This window comes from Lissotriton vulgaris, chromosome 6 (assembly GCF_964263255.1).
Source record: "Lissotriton vulgaris chromosome 6, aLisVul1.2, whole genome shotgun sequence".
NCBI classification, from domain to species: Eukaryota; Metazoa; Chordata; class Amphibia; order Caudata; family Salamandridae; genus Lissotriton; species Lissotriton vulgaris.
The window spans coordinates 1,780,704,993-1,780,730,219 of record NC_141694.1 but is presented as its reverse complement, the minus strand read 5'-3'; the positions used below and the strand labels follow the sequence as shown (position 1 = coordinate 1,780,730,219).

Sequence of the window (25,227 nt, the reverse complement as noted above, 5' to 3'; positions counted from 1 at the left end):
ATGAATAGCGAGTGCAAGCGGCCTCTCACGCTTGCTAAATGCGCTCTTGGGGTAGGATTTTCCACCAACTTAATACCAACGTTTAGCACGATTGTCCTAGTGAAAAAATGCACCCACAGGCCAAAATGGACACGAGGATACATTGTGTGCTAAGGTACAGTGCTAAATTCAGCAAAACACAAATATTGAGTGCGAGCAGGTGCTCAAGCTTGCTAAATGTGCTCTTGCGTTTCGATTGGTTCCCCCAAATTACTCTTAATTAGGAATGGAGGAGCAATCACATAATTATTAGTAATTTTGCATCAAAGAGTAATGTGGACATACCAAATTTGCTCCAATTACTCTCTGGCGCAATTGAAGTTCCGCCCAGGTCTAGCTGGTACTGGGCACCGGCACTTCATTGTTAGTACTAGCACTTACATATGACAGTTCACCGATTGGTGGCGCTGTCTTTCTATTTTTCAGGAGAGTCCATCAGTTTAACAATTAAATACACGTTTTATTATTATTTCTAGTGCATCCAGGTCAGTCTTGCTGCATTGGATGGCAGTTCCAGGTGGAGGTGCAAGCTGTAGTCGCCCCCAGGAATACCTTGATTCTCTGACACTTGTTTATTTACAAATTAACAACTGACATTGAATACTTTTAACACTGTGGTTAGGCTGAAAATCTGACCCTGTTCTGGCCATCATGAACCTACTTTCAAAACTCATCTTAGTAATACTAAATTCTTGCAATGCCTGGCTAAATGGTGAAGGGACATGGCAGCAGCCTGGTTCACTGCTGCGAAGAGGAAAGCAATTATTTAAAGTAACTACAGTGGCGAATATGATTAATATTTCACACAAACAAGGTTTCCCTTCAGAAAATACGCGTTGCCATTTAAGCGAGACATGTGAAACTAGAGTAGAAGTGATAGATTGGTTTTGTGCTATTTCATAACTGATGGTAAATGTCAAACAAGTGGTTATGTTTACTTTCTGTTGCATATTTACTTCTCCCTGAGATGTCCAGCGCCCAAACCCCACCATCATATTTGTCTTCTAGTCTAACAGATAGGAACTCTTGCTAAAGGCACACTTACACCACGCTGAACCTGTGAAGGGAACACCATGAGTAAATGCCTGTAAATGACAGCTCAATCTTCATAAAGTCCATTGCTGAGTTTTAACTTTGAAATGCTATGTATTACCCAGGATGCATCAGTCATATTAATGTTAATCTCACCATTGAACATTTCCACTGAGTGAGAAACTAGACTTGCACCCAGAATTGGTATCCCAGTCCAGCAAGCCCTCGCTCCTTCTTTTCTAAGTATATTCATCATATAAAATGACACCATTAACATGATTTTCCTCCTTGATGGACTTTCTCCCCAAGGCCACCTACCTGGATCTTTACAAAATATTTTCTAAGCTACTTAGAAGCTAGATCTGTCTCTGGAGCATCTTATTTCAGGTATAATCAGCAAGCATTTGATGCACTGATTAGTGATATTTGATGTCTCTGGTGTTAACAAAGATGGATCTATGAATGTTGGGCTCTGCTCCTCTGCTCTCCAAGACCAACTTGCACCTGACTCATTTATTTGTGTAAACTTGCACATTTGGTAGTTGAGGCTTCCTGCTCACCTCACCAAGTACCAAGTACCTGCTTCTTTGGCTGTTCATCCTTTGTAACTATATCACCACAACAGTGCAGCTTCTCAATTCCCTAATAAATGCTTAGTCTGTGAAATTGGACAACAAGGTACAGAGTGGAAATGTTACGCATCTAAGATGAGGCAAAGGCTATAGGAATCAGGCCATAACTTGCTATTGACCCAGCTCAGCATTAGGCAAAAAATGGACATGCTTTCCAAATATGTAATCATTTAGGTAATATTTACACAGCTGTGCATGTCTCACTGTATTTTACTCTATTTACAATTTAGGTTTGCACTGTTTTAATGTGAACCACTCTGCTTCTGGACTTTCTAGAATTTAACACCTCCCCTCACCCCCTTGCCCTACCAATAACATTCTATAGATATATTTTTTTTTTAAAGTTGCATTTTACTGACTACCTTCTCGAATTTATGAGCATATTGTTAAGTCATATATTCCTGTGCGATTCCTAGAGAGCATTTGTGCTGGTATTTCAATCAAAAGTCCAATGTGGCTTTATTATGTGACCATCCTGAGTCTATCTTTGGTGTGAAGATACCTGTTGTCTGCATTACCTTGACCAAATCGGGCTGTTCGGTACACCTCCTCTGCGCCTCTGTATCCCAGCATTCTGCAGACCACGTCGCCATCTTTTTTGTCCCAGCCGTCGTCACACACTGTCCCCCATCGCTTATCATAGTAGACCTCCACGCGGCCTTCGTGAGGTCCTGAACCATTCACCAGGCGGATCACGCTCTCTTCCACTGCAGCTGCTAAGAAATGGTTCAAAAGATACGTGTCAATGTTATGCATGGAGTAAAGGTAAGACACATCGTGGCCCCTGATTATTTAATGTAAAAAGTACATGTAACTTGCTGCACTTCCATAACATAAAAGGAATTTTTGTTCTGTCTCTTGAGCCAATTGCATCATGGAGAATTGTTCAAGTAATAAAACGTAATAGACAAATAAGAGATGGAGGAAGCTGTCTCAAACCCTATGGAGCTGATTGTGCTACAGAAGTATCAACAATCTGTTCAGTTTTAAGAGGTTAACACACAATATGAAAAATGGAATCTGATGGGTTCCACAGCCCTGGAGGATCTCCTGCAAAAATACTCTTTCCGTCAAACCTTGCAGTGCAAAGATTGCTAGTGTAACTTCAAAAGCCTGAGATAGACAAAAATCCCAGCAAAATGGGTACTTATGCTGGCCCCAGGAAGACCTGGCTTGGCAGTTCGGCCTGGACTGTTCCCATGAGGCACAGGGTCAAGACTGATTTGCATATAGCTGTGTCTCAACTGGGGTGGCTGAGTGGGCTAAAGAACGGTGATGGATTCAATCCAGATCTGTGACTGGGGATGAGTGTCTGAAAAGTTTCAGCGCTCCCTCCATCATTTCCTTGTGTTTGCTTCAAGCATTAGTAAAGTCAGTAGTTCTTGATTGTTTTAAAGAATTCTAATAGTTGGGCGACTTTTTCTGTGCAACACGATGAGGTAAAACAATACCGAATGTTAGGGTGGGTCTGCTTTGTTGAACTGATCGCATTAACCGATGTAACCTGCATGCTTAAAGCAGAGTATTTCAACTATTAATCAGAAGATTATGTTTGCGTTGAAGAAATACAAAGCAAATTATTGTACAGTAAACACTTTTGTCAAAAGTCAATGTTTTGGTTCCATCTTCAAGAAACCCAATAGGCAAACATGTCTCAAATCTATGACTGGAGAATCTGTACATCCAACAACATGTAATCATGACAGCAAAGTAAAACAAATGAATATGCATGGGCAAACAGTATATAACACTAAGGGGCCTATTATGAGGGCGGGCGGATCGTCACCGCCGGGCCGGCGGTGCCGATCCACCCACAATCTGAACCTGATTTACCTCTGCCATATTAGTATGTTGGGGGTACCGCGGCGGACGGAAAGACCATCCGCCGCTTTTCCGCCAGCAGGCAATCGTTACGATTGCTTGTCGTGCGGATCTGGAGCATAATATGGTGGCGGTGCCGAGCAGGCACCGCCATCCATAATATTATGTGCAAATTTAAAGGCGTTTCCACGGCGGTGATGCCGCCATGAAATGGCCAGCGGAAATTGCTTCCGGGCCCGTTACCGGGCCCCGCGGGACTCGGGGGGTGGTGGGCTGCACTTAGAGGGTACCCATGGTATCCCCCTACATTGCCATACACAAGGTGGCACGCTCCGTTCGGTGCCTGTCACGTTGTGCTTGGCAATGCAAACCATGCACTTTTAACATTGCGGACAGAGCTGCACCCAGCAGCACCGCCCTTTCCTCTAACGCTTATATGTGCATGAATGGACTACAATGGCTTGTTTGAGAGCTGGAATTGTTAATATTAATCCTGTTTGTACCTCAACTGGATCATTTATGTCAGGGTGGTACCACCTGTTATTGATTCTGTTGACACAATTTGAAAAGTTTTGGGTTGTCTATTAACGAAAATATATATATTCCTCGATGATCAACCTTCCTCCAGTGCTTTCCCGCAAATCTTAATGTCTCAGCTCTCCCAGCTGCTTCTACACTTTTCTGAAAATCTCCACGTCCTGCTAAAATGCAATGACTCAATAAGGCACTATATAATAGATAAGGCTTTCGATTATCCCTCTCTACTGATTTTTACAGAAAAATACAGACAGCAAACAATGAGTTTCCCATCTGTATTTATTTTCCAAAGCTGAAAAGTACAGAAAATTGTGCTTCTTGTGAGAGACACTACTGTGGCGCCGTAGCTAGGGCGACTGACTCCAGAATCTGGAGGTCACGGTTCAATCCTCGGCACCGGCGGCAGATTAGCCCAGCACCATGTGACTCTGGGCAATAGCTTGCTTAATCTTCCCGACGGCCCCCAGTGCCTAGAGACCCTTACGGGTGATTGTGCTCTTTACAAATGTGGGTTATTATTATTTCATGAACTCCTGGCAAACACTGAACAGATAGACAGCATAGTGAGTTAAAAAAAAAAGATGAGATTTCCTTAAATACACATATATTTTAGCATACATTTGTAGTATAATGCTAATATGTACCTGTGGGTGTAGTTTTATATTATATGTGTCTTCTTTATTTGCTAAAGCGCAACAGGCATCCACGTATAAGGACATGTGTAAGAGTTAAATACATTTATTTATTTTGAAAGTTTTATAGAGCGAGAACAAGACTCTTGCGGATATCAGAGCGCATTACAGTAAGTAGAGTTCTTTACACATCAGTTCAATGCAAGTCAAAGCTCATATACATAACATCTTGTAAAAAGAAAGTAGTAAGGTACATCACAAAACTAACCCGGTGAGTCCGGTAAAGGGTAGATATAATGTCTAGGTTGCCTGGGTGGGGCCTTGAAATAATAAGGGTTAGTGGTAGGGTACGTTTGGTCTCAAAAACTTCTTTAGAACATGCTCAGGTGAATTTGGCCACAAGAATCGATTCTACTTCCTTTTTAAAAGATGCAATAGAGGAGTTAAGTATGGCTTCTGGGGGCAAGGCATTCCAGATTCTGGGCGCCATCCCTGAAAAGGTTTGGTTGAATGTTTTCTTCTTGTTGAATCTTTGCGGTTTCAGTAGTAGGCTTTCCGCACTTCTTGAGGATCTGATCCCACCAGAGATCGTCAACTTCTGTGCCAGATAGCTGGGTGCCTTGTGATGCATGGCTTTATGCGTCATACATGCTATTTTCAAATTAATTCTGGCTCCAGAGGTAGCCAATTTAAGGATTTTAGGTCCGGATAGATGTAGGAACTTCTTTTAGAACCAGTGATGAGTCTCGCTGCAGCACTGATTGGGGCTCTTAGAGGTGCCATTGTAGCTTGGGGCAGGCCAGAAAGAGAGACACTTCCGTACTCCACTCTGGGGATCACTAAGCTTGTACTGCCTGCTTGAAGTCGCTATCTGGCAGGAAAGGTTTCAGCTTCCTAAGTGTGTTTATCTGGAAGTTTGCTCCCTTTGTTGCGTTGCTGATGTGTTTTTGCATATTGAGGTTAGTGTCTAGTTATTCCCAGTGATTTAGCTGAATCCACGATGGTTGGCTGACCGTTGAGTGACGTAAGATGTTTGATCCAGTCTTGCATTATGGGGACTTGGGCGGGGGGAGCGATTAGGAGGAACTCATTTTTTTAGGGCATTCAATTTGAGTTTTCTGCCAGCCATGTCTGGGTATTCCCAAGCATTGTTTTAAGTGATTTGATGTCTTCTAGGGTGTGGATCTTAAGGTATAGTTGTGTGTCATCAGCGTACATGTGATATTGCACGTTAGACGCGTGTAGAATTTCGGTGAGTGGTTCCATGAAAAGATTAAATAATGTTGGGGATAGTGAGGAGTCTTGCGGGACTCCCAAAGTTACTGGGACAGGTTTGGACAGGGAGTTGTTGACCTTGAATTGTTGTGACCGGTTTTGGAGGAATGAGGTAAACCAATTTAGCACTGACCCTGATAATCTCATTCTGTTTTTCAGAAGATCTATCAGGTTCTCATGTTTGACCGTATCAAAGGCTGAGGCGAGGTCTAGCAGGATGAGTAGGCAGGTTCCATTCTGATCAAAGATTTCTAGAGCGTCGTCAATTATATGTGTCATGGCTGATTCAGTCCTGTGACCTGCTTGGAACCTGATTGGTATTTGTTAAGAAGGTTGAAGCGATCAATATGCCTTGTCAGCTGGAGGTGTACACATGTTTCCAATAGTTTGGCCAAGGTAGGAATATTGGAAATAGGACAATAGTTGGTTAGGTCCGTAGGGTCGGCTGTGGGTTTCTTTAGAATGGGTGATATCTGTCCGACTTTGAGTGTGTCCGGGATGCAAACTTGTTGTAGTGAACTGTTTATGATCTTGGTCCAGAGAGGTAGAAGCAGTGGAGTTAAGTCTTTAACAGCGTTTGCGGGGTGAGTATCAGTAAAGTGGTTGGCAGGATTCAGGGCAGTAAGCATTTTGCATATAGCTTCTTCAATGTAAGTAGCAAAGGATGACCAAGCTGCGTCATTTTTTAGGGCAAACTTTTATGGGATTTGGTGTGGTGTAGTTGGAAGTGATGATATGATATGATAAAGAAACTTATACAGCGCACGTTCACCAACGGTTTCTTGGCGCTTGGAGGTTTTGGCGTCTTGGCGTTGGGCGGTTTTCATATGAGGTCCATATTTGCGACTCCATTTATTCTCAAAACACAAAATAAATATGGGTAAATACCAGTAAGAAGTCCAAAAAATAAATATGGAACAGAAATGTTAAAAAAAACATAAACTGGAAGCCCTAATAATAGAATACACTGAATTAGGAGAGGAAATGACAGGTAGAGCGGTCATAACCGAATTAGCCCAGAGCCTCAAACTACCTGAGGCCTCTGGTGGAAGTTTAGAACTAATTTCAATATCCCCACAATCAAAGATGTTTAGTGGCAGGGAGAGAAAGTTTATTTGAGTGAAAAGAGTAAGGGAAAGAAAATAGAGAGAGATAGGGCGAGAGAAAGAGAGGGGGTGAGAGTGAGAGAGACAGATGGGGAGAGAGTGAAAAAGGGACAGACAGAGAGAGATAGAGTGGTGGTCAGAAGAGAGCAAGGGAGAGGAGAGAAAAGGAGAATGAAATAGAAAATGAATGAGAGGTCTATTAAAAGAACAAGAGTGGGAGAAAGAGAGGGAGTGAGAGTGGCAGAAAGTGTGAGAGTAATAAAGAGAAAGCGATAGTGAGAGGAAGAGGAAGAGTAAGAACGATGGGGGAAGATAGTGAGTGAGCTGGAGGGGAGAGAAAGAGAAAGGAAAGGAGAAAAATTGTGCGGGAAGGAGGAGAGAGAAGAAAGAGAGGGAGAGAGATGGAGACGGATAGAATGGGTGGGGGAGCGAAAGAGAGTAAGTGTGTGAAAGTCAGAAAGATAGAAGCAAGGTGGCGCTTGGAGCAGGATAACGAGTGGGCTAGGACTGCCTGTATATTTGATATTGAGTGTCACCTACAGAGAAACATCACAAGAATCCAATTTTTGGTATATAAGGTCAAGGGTCAAATGATTTGATTTTTATAATAAACTTGGATTCACCCATGGGTGCGACTGGCTTTGCTGCACTTCACTATCAGACCGAGCAACTTTGCAAATGAACTTAGGAATGGAAAAAATGCGAGAACCAGACCCCTTCTCGAATTCCGGGACTTTTAATGTATTTTCACTTGTTTTATGTAACCTACAAAAGAGCAGGCAGAACTCTTTGGATAAATAAACGGGACCAGTTTATTATACAGTCTCTGATGCCTCACAGCCACTCATGGGGATTGATAGCATCAGCTACAGTAACTCGGACCATCTGTCAATTAAGGAAGTCAAACTGGTTTATGCCACTAATCTTTCAAAAACACAAGATTTACATTGCAAACAAAAAACATTGTGGTTAGCTTGAAGGAATGCGGCGCAAGGTTGGAGGCTCAAAGCAGGTTCCTGTTTGTCTCGCAGCCTTCTGTGGTCTAAGAAAGAAATATTGCAAAGGCAGAACAGGCTGAGCCTCAATACAAAATCTAAGTCCAACCACATGTCCCCTGCTGGTTCTCTGTACATATGTCTATGTATGAGGAGGCATTCAACCCATGATCGCAAGATCCGAGTCTAATAGAATGGGAAATCCGCACCCACAGATGTACTACTCCTCATGGGTGAAGATTTCCAATTGTTTGCCATTGATTGACTATCAATCCTCAGAATATTGGGGTACAAGAATATCGAGTGGCCAAATATTGAAAGTTAAGTGCATATAGGAAAGTATATATTTACTTTTCTTTTTACACATCCATGTACCTTGAAGATATGTGCACAGTGTAGATTCACATATGAGGAGTTAGTTGTAGAACATCTAGCTTGACTTACTTGCATCGTGGTACTTAATGTTTTCCAACATTTTCTCCTTCATACTAAGTGATATTCTAGGGTCAATATTTAGGGTGCACACCTTTGGAACTCACAAAGTTTTAAGAAGTACTCCTGAAACCCGTTGGGGAATCACATTTTCACGTGAACTGCATATATATATATATGCAGGCAAAGCACGAAGACTGAAATCTGGAGCCCCAGACCCAGAAAACGACACGAGTCCCAAAGTCAAGGCAAGTTCTTTTTATTTTCTTAAGGCAGAGGCAGCATACGAGACTGACGCGTTTCGGGCAGTTGCCCTTGTTCATATATATATATTCTCAAATCACTTATCGTGAACATATATGTTTACTTTTTTTTAAATTTCTTTTCTCCAACAGGAAAAACATTTCCACTAAAGAAATCCCTTGCGGCGAACACCATAAAAATGTTGGTGATTTCCAGTCTCGGTCTCGTAAAAGGTTTAAAGCCCAATGGATGAAACTGTTTTGTGAATCACAAGATTACAGTGTTTGCGAATGGCAAACATTATGTTGCAACTGCAATGTACTAAAGACCCGTTGCAAGATGGAAAAGTCTGTTTGACTAACAATGTGCCATTTGCAACTTACTGGCACTTGCAAAAGATAAAGAACATGTAACAGCCACTCCATTTTCTTTGCAAATCAGTTTACAATTTAGCAATGGTTTGCGAGATTACTTGCAATAGAGAATCATTGATCAGTTACAGATAACCGAAAGGGGATAGTAACTGATTTGCAAAGTGGAAGCTGTATCCAGGGGACATTTTTTTTTTGTGAATGGTGGCCGCAGGCATCGGGGGGGGGGGGGGAGGGGCAGACTTGTATTAAAACAGAAATGTCTGTTTACTGCCCACATTCTTTAGGTAGAGATTTTGCAAGATATGTAGGGTGTAACTTCGGGGATAGGAGTATGTTGTGCAGGCTTCTCCAAAGAGTAGCTTGTGAACTACTGGTAGCTCTCCAGCTAGCTTTAAGTAGCTCTTTTGTATGCAGCCCCGACTACTAAATAAGAAGCTTTTGCTTGGATGAATTTATATATGTATAGCAAAAATTAAAAAAGCATGCATTCAAGATGAAACTGTGTGTATTTTCAGAACTCATATGATGATTTTTGGAAAAAAATTGTTGATTGTAAAATGTATTTAAAGCTGATATTTGAGAGCTAAATCATAGCATCTGGCTATGCACTTCAGTGAGATCATACTCCACCACACCAGGGGGCCTATGTATCAAGCCCTTTTCCCGTTCGCAAACTGGACGATTCTCAGAATCGGCCCATGTGCGAATGGGAGGAGCCATTTTGGGATCTATCATCCCAAAAGGGCATCGCAAATTAGAGAATGGCAAAATTTGTGATTCTCTATTTTGTGATTGCATTTAAGGAATCGCAAATTGTGATTCCTTAAATGCAATGTAGGAAACATGTGCAATTTGGCCTTAAGGAATCCCAAATTACCACCAACTTCAAGTTGGTGGCAATTTGCGATTTCTTTGAAAAATGCACTTTTTTGCATTTTTCAAAGTGCCATGTGGCGCACACATACATATTTCAGGGGTGCAACAGGGTGTTTTGTTTTGTTTTTGACACCCTGGCACCCTTGAAATTGCATTCTCAATTTGCGATTCTTTCATTGCAAATCGCAAATGGAGAATGTCGCCCTCTTCATTCGTAGGGGCCTCCAAGCCCATAGGAATGAATGGGAAGGAATTCCTTATTGGCGAATCTCAATTTGCGATTCGAAAATAAGGAATATGTAGGATTCACTACATTTTTTGTAAATCCTACATACTTTGCATTTTGCGATTCTCTAATTGCGATTTGCTAAAAATCGCAATTTGAGAATTGTAAAAATCGTTTTTGATACATATGGCCCCAGGTTTGTTATATGATATGAAGTATAGCTCTGTCGAAAGCTACAGATTTACTTACTTTTACTTACTTTTTACACAGTAGTAATATGTTATGTAGCAAGGCCGGCTCAGTGAACATGCAAATACAAATCACATTGTCTGATTTAAAACTATTTTGGCCAAATATACTGTTCGCTCCCATTGTGCTCCCTGCTTCTGCGTGGGATTTCTGCACAAGAAAGAGAGTTCCAGCACTATCGTAAATAAATACGTGTATCCTTTTTTTAACAGAGCACAGGGCATTTTCATCAAGCAACAGTCATGAAAAAGGTCACAAAAGGTCAAAATGATTCTCAAACATAACAATGCAGAGACTAACATTTCTTGTCCAGGGGGATCATATTTTCCTGTACACCCAACTAATTTGAAGCATGTTCCCATTTCCATCCCACCCTGTCCTTGAAATCAATAAATCTCCACTTTTCCTCGATGAGCGGGGATCAGAGACGAGTTTATGAACACCCAGAAACGTGTACGTCTGTACATATATGCACGCGTGCTGGATTTTCCCACCCAGTGATGCTCATTTCCCTCTTATACCTGGTGATGCTCCTATGTCCACTCACACAGTCATCCTTGCATGGGTACATCCTTCTGCGGGTGCCAAGCCAACTTTTGTGAGTAATTAACGTGGTTTTACACCAATAAAACAGTCTATTGTGCTATTGAGCTGAACATGATGCCTGATTATAGCTCTTCAATCAGCTGGAAGATTTCAGTGCGGACATATCAGACCCTGGACCACCCAGCTGAGCTGACATGGTGATTTGTTATTTTGAGCCTTTGCAGACACTCTCTCAGAGTCAATCCTCCATTGGTTTCTACTTCCACCTTTAAAGCTATAGAGCAGGGACACCAGTCGCATCTATGAACCTTACCCCTCAGAGAGATGCATTTTATAAATTACTTCTCATCAAAATAGAGATTATGGTTGTGGTCAATTTTTACTCCTGTTCAATTTTCAAAAGGTGGCCAAAGAACAAGGCCTTCGTGTCACTGCACTTGGATTGTCAAAAATGGAAGCTATGACTTCCTGTGAGCAGGTCTCTGTGCGCACGGTACACAGACAAAATATCGAGTTTTAAATTTCGATATACAATAATATCGAAGTTTAAATATCGATGGGACAAAATATCGAAGGTAAGTAATATCGACAGTCTTAATATCGATATTAGTATGATATCAGTAATATCGAAGTTTTAAATATCGATGTCAATAATATCGAAATAAATAACTTCGATGTTACTAATATCAATTTTTAAATAAATGTAGTGTATATTATATTGTATTTATTATGTTTTATTATTTATTTTTAATGTAATTTAATTAAATATTGTCTTTTACTACTGTAGCGGGTTGTGGGTTTATAGGGGAATAGGGTGGGAAGTAATTTAATTATGTTAAATTAATTATTAATTTGTAGGAATTATTAATTAATTAATTGAGAATTAAATTTTTATTAATTTTAATTAATTGATTAATTGATAAATATGTTCTGTAGCGGGTTATGGGTTTATAGGGGAATAGGGTGGGAAGTCATTTAATAATAATTAATTAATTAATATATGTTTGTACATATTTCAATTAATAATTAATTGGTAATTAATTTATATTAATTAGTTAATTAATTAATATAATTTTGTACATATTTTTAATTATTAATTAGTTGGTAATTAATTAATATTAATTAGTTTATTACATTAATTATAGTAATTTTTTATATAAAATTTGTTGTTATTCTTAATTAATTAATTGGGAAAAATAATATTAATTATTAAATTAAATTAATTACAGCTAATGTGCTAATATATTTACTTTATTGTTATTGTTAATTAATAATTAATTGGTAATTACATAATATTAATTAATTTTGGGTAAAGGAGTATTTTTAGGGTTCAGGGTCAGTTTTCAGTTTTTGGGTAAAGGGGTATTTTTAGGGTTCAGGGTCAGTTTTCAGTTCTTGGGTAAAGGGGTATTTTTAGGGTTCTGGGTCAGTTTTCAGTTTTTGGGTAAAAGGGTATTTTTAGGGTTCAGGGTCAGTTTTCAGTTTTTGGGTAAAGGGGTATGTTTAGGGTTCAGGGTCAGTTTTCAGTTCTTGGGTAAAGGCGTATTTTTAGGGTTCAGGGTCAGTTTTCAGTTTTTGGGTAAAGGGGTATTTTTAGGGTTCAGGGTCAGTTTTCAGTTTTGGGGTAAAGGGGTATTTTTAGGGTTCAGGGTCAGTTTTCAGTTTTTGGGTAAAGGGGTATTTTTAGGGTTCAGGGTCAGTTTTCAGTTTTTGGGTAAAGGGGTATTTTTAGGGTTCAGGGTCAGTTTTGGGTTTTTGGGGTACAGGCGTACAGGGTAAAAACAAAAAAAAATACATTAAATCAATTAAATAACATTAAAAAAAATAAAATTACATTAACTTATTAAGTGTTTTATTTATTTTAAATGTATATGTATTAGTTTTAATTTTGTTTTAATATTTTTATTTAATATTTGTAAAATTATATGTATTTTAAAATTATTTTTACATTATTATTAATACTTATAAAAAAACTATATTTTTTATTCCGATATTTTTGTACTACGATATTATTTTTTCGATATTTTTGTACTTACCTTTATGAAGATATGATTCCGATCTTTTTGATGTCGATATTTTTGTGCCGATATTTTTGTATTTCGATATTCTGTCTGTCGATATTATGTCAGACATTCGTGCGCACACTCACAAAGGAGGGCTCAACCATGCATCCCGGCCAGGCCTCACTTCAAAACTATGGGTTAGTAAGATGTCACTTTTTGGTTCATGGGATCTTGTCAAATAGATCTCAGACTCCTTTAGGTCACTCAACCCTGAAGGAATCACTAGTCCCATTGACAAGACCCCAACAGCACAGTCAGATGCAATGGCTAATACTTTGTCTTTAACAATGGAATCACCAGCATGGTCTAAAGGGAATGAACACAGACAACACTGACAAAGAGTATAGATCTAAGTTGAGAGCAACAAACCTCTCTGCGCCTCATACAAAAAAACATTGTACCCTGAAGCATAGTCTCAGACAGGTTGCTATTTCAAGAGCAGTGACGGGAGGGCTGTGCTCTTCATCAGGAAGACCAGCCAGCATACACTACGCTGGATGCCTTTTCCTATGGCAGGGAATTCTGGAATGCAACAAGAAAGAGGGTTGCTGGACTGTTCCTATGGGAGACTAAGGGGGATTTAGCTGGCGTGACCAAAGGTGTAGGAGTAACACCCTGGGGCATCCATTTTGTTGGATGGATTTGCCTCACACACCCCGAAAGGTGTCATGCTTCATCATCGGCGGTTGCTCCTTGTCGGGGAGGCGGTGCAATCCCCGACGGGCTCACCTCAAAGAGGGGCTCTTTGGCGGAGATCTTTTAATCCAACAGCCTTATGGTGAGGTGTGGGTGTGTGGGCGCGGATGATGTGTGGTAGTGAATGGGGTATTAAAATGTAGACAGGGGTACCGGAATTCACTTTATTCTGGGGGTCCCCTGGCTGCGAATAGAAATTATATGGGGCTAGTTCACTAGGTGTCAACAAGTTAGGTCAGGTGACTCTAGATAAAACTAGGGGTGATGGTGGTCGACATGTTTCTCGCAATGGGTAATTGCCCGCGATTCATCAGGACCTTAGGAAGGTGAAAAACAACATGCTAGTGTAAAGTGCACACTGGTGTATGTTACCTCTGTGGGTTGTCCTATGCCTATACATAGGGGAAAAAAATGGGGTAGAACAAACAATAGTTAAGGTAGTTTGCAATAAGGTAGAACATGTCACGTCAATCATCAGCTCTTGTGAACAGTGTGGCATGCAGTTGGTATAGTGGAGTGTTCTGACAATACCACTGCGTGCCTAGTCAATAACGTGTGCTTATGGTAGAGCACACACTACTACAACCAATGAGCAAATGCGGAAGGTTGTGGTGTGGAGGAATAGTGGTTTAAAAGGGGTTAAAATATTTAAAATCGTGCAGCAGCTAACCAGGCTAGAAGCTTAAACCACCTGGGTTCTTTTCATGTTCAGGCATTATAAAAGAGGAAACACACACACACCGTTAAAAGTATAATGTGGCTAAGTACAAACCATACATGCACTCTGTGATTAGCAAAGCTGTTGAATCATAACGGTTTTGTAGGTTTGTATCCCCTACTCACCCAATGGTCTAGAACTAGAGGCCACATGAGGGGTCGGCGGGGTGAGTCATCAGGGATGAGCCCTTGGGTTTACGCTGTAATGTGGACAAAATTGGCGCCAAAGGGTTACCTAAAGGCGAGTGACTCATTTAGAGCCAGAGCGGTCCTGTATAGCTTGTCCTCGTTTCCCCAACAAAGCACTCACCTCGAATCTCCTGTGCCCGTTCTCTGTAACCTACCCTTCTCCGCCGAGCTCGAGTAGATGTGTGAGCTCGGCGGACGGGGTTATTTAATCACAACAAACCAAGTCGCATCGGCGCGGAAGACGCGTCTCCGCCCTTTGGCGTGTCACGTGATCGAGGCCGATCGTGTGGCGGCCATCTTTGACTAGTATATCGGCGTGTTATTACGGGCGCTAGCTAGGATCTAATCCTTATAATACTGCCAATGTACGCGTGGACCATAATGAATCTGCCAAGGTGAAGTGTGTAGTTTTGGCAACAATTACGGATGTGTAAAATTAAAAGGCTGTTGGATTAAAAGATCTCCGCCAAAGAGCCCCTCTTTGAGGTGAGCCCATCGGGGATTGCACCGCCTCCCCGACGAGGAGCAACCGCCGATGATGAAGCATGACACCTTTCGGGGTGTGTGAGGCAAATCCATCCAACAAAATGGATGCCCCAGGGTGTTACTCCTACACCTTTGGTCACGCCAGCTAAATCCCCCTTAGTCTCCCATAGGAACAGTCCAGCAACCCTCTTTCTTGTTGCATTCTCAGATACGGACACACGCTGTGACTGGACCTGCCACCACTCTGAGTGGTAAACAGTGTCTGTTGATCAATTGATCACTTTGTCTTCCTCCCTCCTTTTGACAAAAAAAGGGAATTCTGGAACACATCCCTCGCTTCTGAAAAACCAAGGTTCATCCACCCTGGTCTGAATTAGACCACCTGGATCATCACAAGTCTCCCCTAACAATCATACAAGCAAATCCAGACAGCCGCAAGCTACGAAATCTCTTCCACTCCTAGACGTAGCTATGAAATACTCAATAGACCACACAGGCCTTCACTCAGGGTGAGGGGGCGTAGCCCCGTACTTCAGATTACCTTTATTTACACTTAACTATTACACCATTCAAGGAACACTAACTTCAGACTTTGGAATGGAGTGGCACTCTGGCACCACCAATTGCCATGTTACCTGCCTTGTTCCCAATCAGTCGCTGGCCTGTTCAGATGGGTGCCTAACAGAAAGATGCTCGCCGTACTGACAGCTGGACTACAGAAGAGCTGTAAGTACAGCCCCAGTTCATCCTTACTCCTTGATAGATTAGAACATGGTACTCGGTGGGGAGGGGAAGGGAGTGCAGAGATGGTGGTGGAGGAGAATAGCGGAATGCATTTTTTGTACCTGGGGAGTGAAAGGATGGGTTTGAACCAAATGCTGGTGTGGGAGGGTTGCTAGAAGCCAGGTACTACCAGTGATACCAAGTAGCCAGAACTACTAGTGATACCATATCTGTTGGGGTAGCCACAGAATGAAAGAATAGATAGAAATCATTTGGAGCTTTCCACCTCAGCTTCCACATGACATCATAGACAACTTGAGCTTCTCTCTCCTTGTCTAAGTTTATATTTTGAACCCTGGGGTGGAAAAAAACCTCAAATTATTGCCAGCTACCCACCGAAAGCTACATATCTACTATGGACTGTTTGCTGCAAGTTTCCTTCTCTATCCCACATGATGGAAGTAATTGGAGTGCAATTTAGGTAAACTACTAAACCCAATCATATATCAGCATATGTTTACCCAAACACAAGACCATATGAGGATAACATCTAAAGAACAGGAATGAAAGGTAACAATTACATTGCCAGCTGTACATGAGATGCCCCGAAACCATTTAGTGTTCAATGTGCGACCATTCTTCAAGTTCACACACAATTATCCAGTGCAATTGATCTTACCAAGCCGATCAGAGATTATCTGCACGACAAGCTCGAATAGATATGTACTTCAAAAGAAGCACAATATGGACTCTACAAGTATATATATATCCAAACAACGATTCCTCCCTCGAGAGGATATCCTGGAGTCGCAATTTACCCAATATAATTCACAAGGAAGTTGGTTTCAAGTTATTTATTTCAATCCATGGGGTGTCAAACAAAACCAAGGCAACAACCAACGCGTTTCGACAGCCTCCGCTGTCTTGGTCACGGTCTGTGACCAAGACAGCGGAGGCTGTCGAAACGCGTTGGTTGTTGCCGTGGTTTTGTTTGACACCCCATGGATTGAAATAAATAACTTGAAACCAACTTCCTTGTGAATTATATTGGGTAAATTGCGACTCCAGGATATCCTCTCGAGGGAGGAATCGTTGTTTGGATAAATTAGCGGTTGGGCTCAACCGCAGGAGTAACGCGGCCACACCCAGTAGCGCCTACCGGGAAAGAAAGGGAGCCATACGGATTGAAGTATATATATATATATATATATATATGTATATATTGTATATATATATATATATATATATATATATATATATATGAAAAAACAAAGGTTAGGGATAAGGTATAGTGAGGAAAATGTTATCAATTCTTTCTATACATCCCAAAATTAAGCTACATAAACATTAGAAATTCTAAAGTTATAGTCAAAACTCAAATGTATAATTTACACATCACCTTCAAAGTACTATAACTCACGCACCTACTTATCCAGTGTTGTGTTTTGTCACCTGACTTGCCACACTACATTAGCTATGATTCGCACCTTTTCCATGCACAGGTTATACCCTTCTCTATTGCAACACTTACACCATATGAAATCATAGCATTTATAACAACACTTATGACTTCTCAAATGACATCATTTTTCATAACACAGTGCACGTAGAAGGTGCAAATTATAGTTAATGTAGTGTGGCGACCGAGGTGACAACACTGGGTATGTTGGTGCACGAGTTACAGTCATTTGAAGGTGGGGTGAAAATTAAAATTTTAAATTAAAATGTTAAATTATAACTATATTTCCGAATTTCTAATGTTTGTGCAGTTTAAGTTGGGTTTCCATAGAAAGAATAAATAAAGTTTTCTTAACTTTAACTTATCCCTAACATTTGTTTGATTCATTGAATTTCATAGTTTTTTTTTCATTTAAAGAAATTGAAATCGTAGAGTGTGCTGTGGTTGAGTGGAGTGTCATTAAGTAGAGTGTGATACAGGACATTGGAGGAGAGAGGTAAGTGTACTGTTGCAGAGTGGAGTAGAGTGGAGTGGCATAGAGAGGACTGGAAAAGAGTGGGATGTGGTACAGTAGAGAGGCGTAAAGTGGAATGTTGTTGAGGAGAGTATGGTAGCGTGGAGTGTTGTAGAGTGGAGTGGTGTAGATTTGAGTGACGTAAAGTGGACAGGCATACAGTAGAATAGCATACAGTGGAGTGGTGAAGACTGGAGTGGCAAAAGCACAGAGTGGTAGAATGTAACAGCATGCAGTGGAATGTAGTGTCGTAGAGGTGAAATAGAGTACAGTGGAGTAGCGTATAGTGGAGGGGCATAAAGTCGAATAAAGTTGACTGGAGTGTCATAGAATGGTCATTTTTGGTAGTATGTGAGAATAGTGTAAGTAGTGTTAAAGTTATACATTTTATAAAAACGTAGTTATATGTAACATGGTAACATGGAGGGCAGGATGCACGATGAGGCACAGGAAAGTACTGCGTGATAACAATCACAGTATCATCAAGCCTATCCTTTGCCACCTGGTACGCCATGGATCTATTAGGCAAGAGAGGGCAGGTGGGGAGGTCTAGGCCGCTTTAAAACTTCCAAATCATCACAGAGTATGAAAAGAGCATGTGCATGATCTTATGCAGTGGAAGGATCAAGACGTGCACTCCCTTAGAGTGCTAAATACACAAGGACTTAAAAAAAGGATAGAGAAGTTTGGTTCCATTATGTTACCAGTGGAATGACACATCTTAAACACTCGAACGAGCCAGGGTATAGTAGAAATGTTCCAGGGGTGAGACAAGCAAAAGCCCTGGGAGGAACACCATCCAATGAAAAACAGGAAACTGAGATAGACAAGAAAGCAATCCAATCATGAGCAAAAGGCTGACCCAGAGGCCAATCTAAGTAGTATAGTGCACAGTGCTGTCTGCATTGGGCAACTGAAGCAAAGTGTAGTGAGACAGCAAGAAGTGGGGAATAAATCTGTACGGGTCCAAAGCATGTAATTGATCATCACTAATTGCATGTGATATCCTAAATCTTATCCTAGGTGTTTGCACAAAGATTTGAGGATAGTAAAGTCACATTCAGGAAGGATGAAAAACGTGCATCAACCTTTTGCTCTAAGGATAATGGAATCTTACCTAACATAACATAATGTAATGGGGTCTCACAAGGCTCTGCTCTTAGCCCACACTTTTTTAATGTATATATCTCACCACTGGCTGACCTCAAACATGTTTGGCTTCTCCCTAATGTCATATAGAGATGACACACAGATTGTTGTCTCAACCTCAAAAGACGATCCCGGCACTGGCCTCAGGTCAGTAGCTGTATGCAGGCCATCAAATATGGATGGATAAGAACTATCTGATACTTAACTCCGTAAAGACCGAAGTATTACTGTTCAGAGGCCACATCTCTTGTTTGACTCCACGATGCTGGCCACAGGACCTTGGCCCTCTACTATCGCCAGGAAAAAAGGCTTGCAATCTTGATGGATGATCCTATCCCTTTCTGATCACATTAGCTCTGTGACGTCATTCACTTTTTATATCTTGAGGACCATTAAAAAGATACTACCTATCATCCCAAGTCATCTTCAAAAAACTCTTGTGACATCCCTGATCATGACGAAATTGGACTACTGTAATGGTTTATTTCTCTGGGGCCAACCAAGTGGTAATAAATACATTACACACCCTTCAGAATGCAGTGGCTAGGCTTCTGTTCAAAATCCCCAAATATTATTCAGCCTCATAGAGTATAAGACAATTGCATTGGCTACCGATCAGACTTAGAATGACTTTTAAAGTACTTTGCATCACCTACGAAGTGCTACACAGTCGGGACAGTCTTTTTTTTCAACAGAGCATTGTACGATATACCCCTGGCAGGACTTTACGTCCAGCCACAGCCAAATCAGCAGCGTCCTCCATGTTTAAGCGGCAGCCTGGGGAGGAAAGAGCATTGTTTTGGGAGCCACAAAAGCCTGGAACACCCTCCCCCTATATATCAAGAAAGCCCCCGATATACCTGCCTTCAGGAAATCGTTAAAGCCCTGGCTATACAAATCCCAGTAGATTCTTCTCTACACATCCAACAACATCCAACACCTGTAATATTTTAGGACAGCGCCAACAAGCCTCCAGGTATTCGAGCACTTTAGAAACCAAATATAACATAACATAATGCAACTCTACATAACATAAGACCAGTAATGCACGGCACCTGCATTAGTGCAAATAAAATACAAAGGGCCCCGATTCACAAATGTAACTTTACACATGTATATTTACTCATGTGTAAATCTTCTACAACAAGGTGTGAATCCACAGTTAGTTGCTATTCGCCATTTTGTGTAGACATGTCTCCAATCCCTCAGGCCTGGGGATAGAGCTTCATAGAACCAGATTTTTAAGTGTAAAGTTACTTTTGTGCCCGAGCATTCCCTATATGAAAGTTCAGGGGAAATTATTAATGTTTAATAATCTGTAAAAAATATATATATATATTTTAATGTAAAATATAAAGTAGTTTTCTAATATTATTACGCAGCCTTCCTTCTCAGTCAGAGCTTTGAGAGCCTCTAGATCAAGCCTGACCACTCTGCTTATGATTTGAATATTCAAAAACAGAGGGCGATCTTCAAAACTCCTTGGGGCATATTACCAAGCGTAAGCGATAATTATCGCTATGCTTGGTTAGCGGCAATCATTTTATCGCCGTGCTTCGCCTATTTTTATCGCTTAGGAGCCTTGCTATTATCAAGGTTTAACTCCTAAGCGATAAAAATCGGCCGCAATGCATGAATATTGCTGAAAAGTCAGCGATATTCATGCATTACCGAGCTAATGCTCTTAGCCATGTTATCCACCTCCCATTGGATAACATGGCTAAGAACTGCTCAGGGCAGGTGTTAGCTTTTAGAGATATTCGCGCTTAGCGCGAATATTTCTAAAAGTTGGTAATTGGAGATAGCGATGTTAGCGACTGTTTTCAGTCGCTAACATCTTGGCACGCCCACTTTGCATGTCATTAGCGATAATTATCGCTGTCATGCAAAGTGGGTCCCTAAATGCCTGCTATCACCTACAAGCTGTCGCTAACTCGATGTTAGCGACAGCTTGGTAATAGGGTGATGAAATTATCGCCGCATTAGCGGGAAAAAGTCCCGCTAATGGCCCTTGGTAATATGCCCCCTTGTTTCCAGACTTTGGAATTTGCTTTGCCATCAGCTTTGTCATACCCTAGCAAAGCCATCATCAGGAAACAGCTAAAACCCTGTCATTTCTAAATTAGCATAGGCCTTTCCATAGTTTTTCATTATCCCTGGGAAGCCCTGGCTGGGCTATGTGCAGAGGAGGCCACAATTGGAAGGCCGAAACGTGTCGACCCCTATTCTCCAGGATTAATGTCAATCCTTCTAGAAGATAAATATATATGTAACCCTTTGGATCTTTGACCATAATATTGTTGTTTGAGGCAATTGTTTGAACCATGTATTTGATGGTTATTTTTTTGATTTGACGTTGTTACTTGTAGGCAGTATATTTCTACTGTTATTGCCTTAATAAGGGCAAGTTATCTGCCTTTGAGGTTACTTGTGTTCACATATCTAATATTATATGGTGATATTGTTGTAATTATGAGGGTATATGTGTTTTTTAATATGTCTGTATAAAAGATAAAAGATCATTCTGATTGAAAATATTAAACATTTGAATAAGGAACTAGTAGTGCTATGGCTCGTTGCACAGCAATGCACCTAAACAGGTAAGAGGTTTATAATATATTTAGGATTGTGACTAATGATTAATGCAAATAAGCGAGTTCTCTCATTTCCACAAGAGGCGACAAATGGTAAGTCAGTCTCTTGCAAAAATCATTTAAAGTCTGCCACATGATGGCGGTGTTTGATCAGTTAAGAGACAAACACAAAAACATTTGTTTATTAATTCAATATACGTTAAAAATCACTAATACCTGCCACCAAAGCCATTCTTATAGCTTAGGGGCCTGGAATAGTCTGAATGGTCACATTTGTAGAAGTGTGATGGTTAGTAGTTGTGTAGGTACTGTAATTGTTAGCGCTGGCAGGGGCAATGCTTGATGCAAGCTGCAGTGGCCTCCTGACGAGGGCCCTGACACTTACTTTTTTAAATTAGGCACTGATCCTGCCCTAGTAGTTTGGCTTCATTTATTGGAGAAAATGTTAGATTCATCACCCTTGTATTCCTCCCAGAGGAAACCTCCTGCTACGTGATGGTAACTGAAGCACCAATGCATTTACTTTCAGATTTCTACCATTTGGCAAGGAAACTCAGATGGGCTGCACAGTAATAAGCGGTGAAATGTGGGGTTCCCAAACTACCCTTACCCACAGGGCAACACAACTGCTCCACTGCTAGTCTAGCCTTTTATCCTATGTTTACAAAATTCCCACATGCATGCTGGAGTTCTTTAGGATGCTCAAGTTAATTTGTAGAGTAACATCGAAGAAGGTAAACAGCAACGTTGGTAAAATATTCATTCTAACCAGAGATATCCAGCCTTGCCATGCAAGAGAACTACAATGCCAGCTTTGCAGTTCTCCCTGCAGTTCTCTGAACAATGGAAGGAAGTTGGTGCAGTGTCCCCTTTAACTGGGACTTGGGCCATTATATATTTCTGCGCAGTCTAGGGCAGGGGGGCCTCGCAGCTCTACACCAGGCTGCAAGATCCAGATGTGCCCCCCCCATGGCAGGACTTTGTAGCAGGGCAGGGAAGGTGGGGTGGGGTGGGGTGTTGTGGGGTAAAAGGCAGAAGGGAAGTACTGTAGCTGGACAAGGTTTCTCGTTGTGAAAGAGTGTGACACGCTGTCAGCTAATAGCCATGAAAACATCTTGTCAGCCATTTCAGATGTAGAAATGTCAAGCAACGTCATTGATATTATAAGTTCAAAGAGATTGAAAAACCTATTCAGTGTAATGTGCAAAGGAATAAATGCATTCTGATTAACTACTCCCAACAGAGCACCCTTTATCCGTAGGCCCTTGTCCCCAATCAGTTCCTCAGAAAAGCAGCAAGGTCCTTAAACATCCCTCTTTTTTAGCTCTTCCTTTTGATCTCTGAAGATTGCAAAATGCGGCTGCGCACGTGATTGTTGAAAATCTTTTAGTGCTACTCTGACCCTTTTTAGCGTTATGCCTGCAAGAGCATGCGCTACTGCATGCGTCTTGCTTGCGAGACTCTGTTGTATGCATAAAAGGGCTTGGAACCTGCCCGTTGCTTACCACATGTTGATTTGCGTGGTATTCTTCTTTACAGCCTCATAATTAGTCAAGGCAGATCTAACATCACTTCCTTTACTCTCTGTGGAGCAGGTACCAGGCACTGATTGATTCAACTTAATCGGTGCATGTTCGCTGCTCCCAATGTGATTGAGGTACTTTTTAGGTCGAGCTCTCTCGACCTATTGTCATCAAGTTGCTCCTGAAGGGACTTAGACAGGTGCACGAGTGCCGATTGCACCTCGTGGACGCGCCCCCTGGCCCCTCCCCCCCAGCCGTGCACATCTTTTGCTCCACATTCACAGCAGCAGCCTCTCACAATCACGCACGCACACACACACACACACACGCTGGCACACACACGCACACCCTCCCTCTCTGCCCCCCACCCACTCACCTGGCTCTTTCCGTGTGTCCCTCTCCCTCTGCAGCGGGTCAGTGTAGGCAGCAGGCAGCCTCGGAGGTTGGCAGCCTCGGAGGTCGGCGTGTCTTCTCCGGCGATCCGATGTGCACGCTCACGGCGACGTGCGCTCCCACTGCACTGTCTCGCGCCATTTCCGCAGTTGCACCAACCTGACCAAAAAGCACAACCATTGACGTGTGGAGCGTGGTCAGCCACCGATGCAGATGACTCGTGGAACAGTGCTGGTATTACATTATTTCAGTTCTTTGTTTCTCCATTGTAAGCCTTAATTACATTTAATTATCAGTGCCGGACTGGGACTGCCAGTGTGCAGCAGCGCAGCGCGTTCACGTAGGTGTCTCCTCCGCCCCCGTGTCTGCGCACCTTAATTCACCGCATGCGCACTGGGCTTTCACTATTTAAAGTGCGCGTAACTACCGTGATCCTAGAGAGGCACCGTGACCGCTGCCAGGGCCATCATTTAATTAGCACCCCTGTCTGCCGACTGCCGCCCGCAGCAGGTGAGTTCCAGGGCTTTCCAACTGGGCCTCTGTGTCGAGCTGTAACGTGATGCTGGGAGAGCCAATGCAGAGGGAGTTTACCGCACGCACTGTGTCCCACTGCTCTGTTGTTTGGATGCCCGGTGCCGGACGGTGTTATATGGGTCGTCAGATCACTGGTGATCGCCCAGCTTCCGCGCCCCCACCCTCCCGAAATATCTCTGCCTCCGTGATGGCCGCTTCAGGAGTCGGACCAGCAACCTAAAGAATGGCGAAACCTTGGACAAAAGTGCTTCCTGGTGGCCTTGAGAGGTTCATAGCAACTAAGGTTTCAGATTGTAATGTGTGACATTTTCATAATTTTCGTGTATTTATGAGGGACATTTGGGCGACTATCAGTGATACTTTCTTGCGAGTGAAATCAGCAATTAAGACCAGGGAAACATATTAATATCTTACACTCGGAAATTACACTCGTGCAAGAGCAACTCTAAAATCTAGGCTGCGGTAACCTAATTGACCTGTTGAATAAATATCTAACAATTATATTAAAACTTTAACTCCGACCTTAGCAGGAACTGCAGCGTTAATTGTTTATACTTACCAAGTCTCTCCGCTTGGCTGCAGACAACTGCTGGGATTCGGGATATATTCTCACTTAGTGACAACGGTGAGAGGAGATGACTGGTGACACTAAAGCTAACACTAACGAGACAAACTCACTGAGGGCTTCACCTTCCATAGTTAACATGGAGTTGGCCATAATCACTTTGAAACTCATAACCCCACTCCCTTCCTCCGGTGTCAGGATCTTACTCTCCACGGAATTAGCTTATTGCTCAAGGAGGCCTTTCACCCCCACAGCTGATAAGCACATAAGTTAATGCCACTGGGCAAATCAGCTCAAAGTGGCAACTTTATTACTGGATTGCAAAGATAAATATGCTTTTTAGACAAGTACATAAAAAAACACTTGCTTTAGATCTGGAACTAGGAAAATGTACCCAAGGCTGCATCGATAGTCAGTGTAACATGTATTAATCAAAAGTTATAATTCAAACCAGCTCAAACATAAAATGTAGTAGAAACACCACAGGTCTTACACTGAACCCAAAAGTGTACTAAAAACACCACAGGTCTTACACTTACCCCCAAAAGGAAAAGCACATTCACTGTCACTACCCAAAAGGGGATCAGGCCATACACAATAGAGTCTG

At 41.8% G+C, this 25,227-nt stretch overlaps 1 protein-coding gene across 2 annotated transcripts in view; it reads right to left on the bottom strand.

Annotated features, from left to right (window-relative positions):
• The window catches only part of SCARA5 (scavenger receptor class A member 5), a 1,124,331-nt gene that overhangs the window by 66,192 nt on the left and 1,032,912 nt on the right, over positions 1-25,227 (bottom strand). The window contains exon 8 of one of the 2 annotated variants that reach the window (XM_086928035.1): positions 2,222-2,419. In XM_086928035.1, coding sequence (XP_086784161.1) covers positions 2,222-2,419 — 198 coding nt within the window. The remainder of the gene's footprint in view (positions 1-2,221; positions 2,420-25,227) is intronic. The other variant, XM_086928037.1, reaches the window with a different exon arrangement.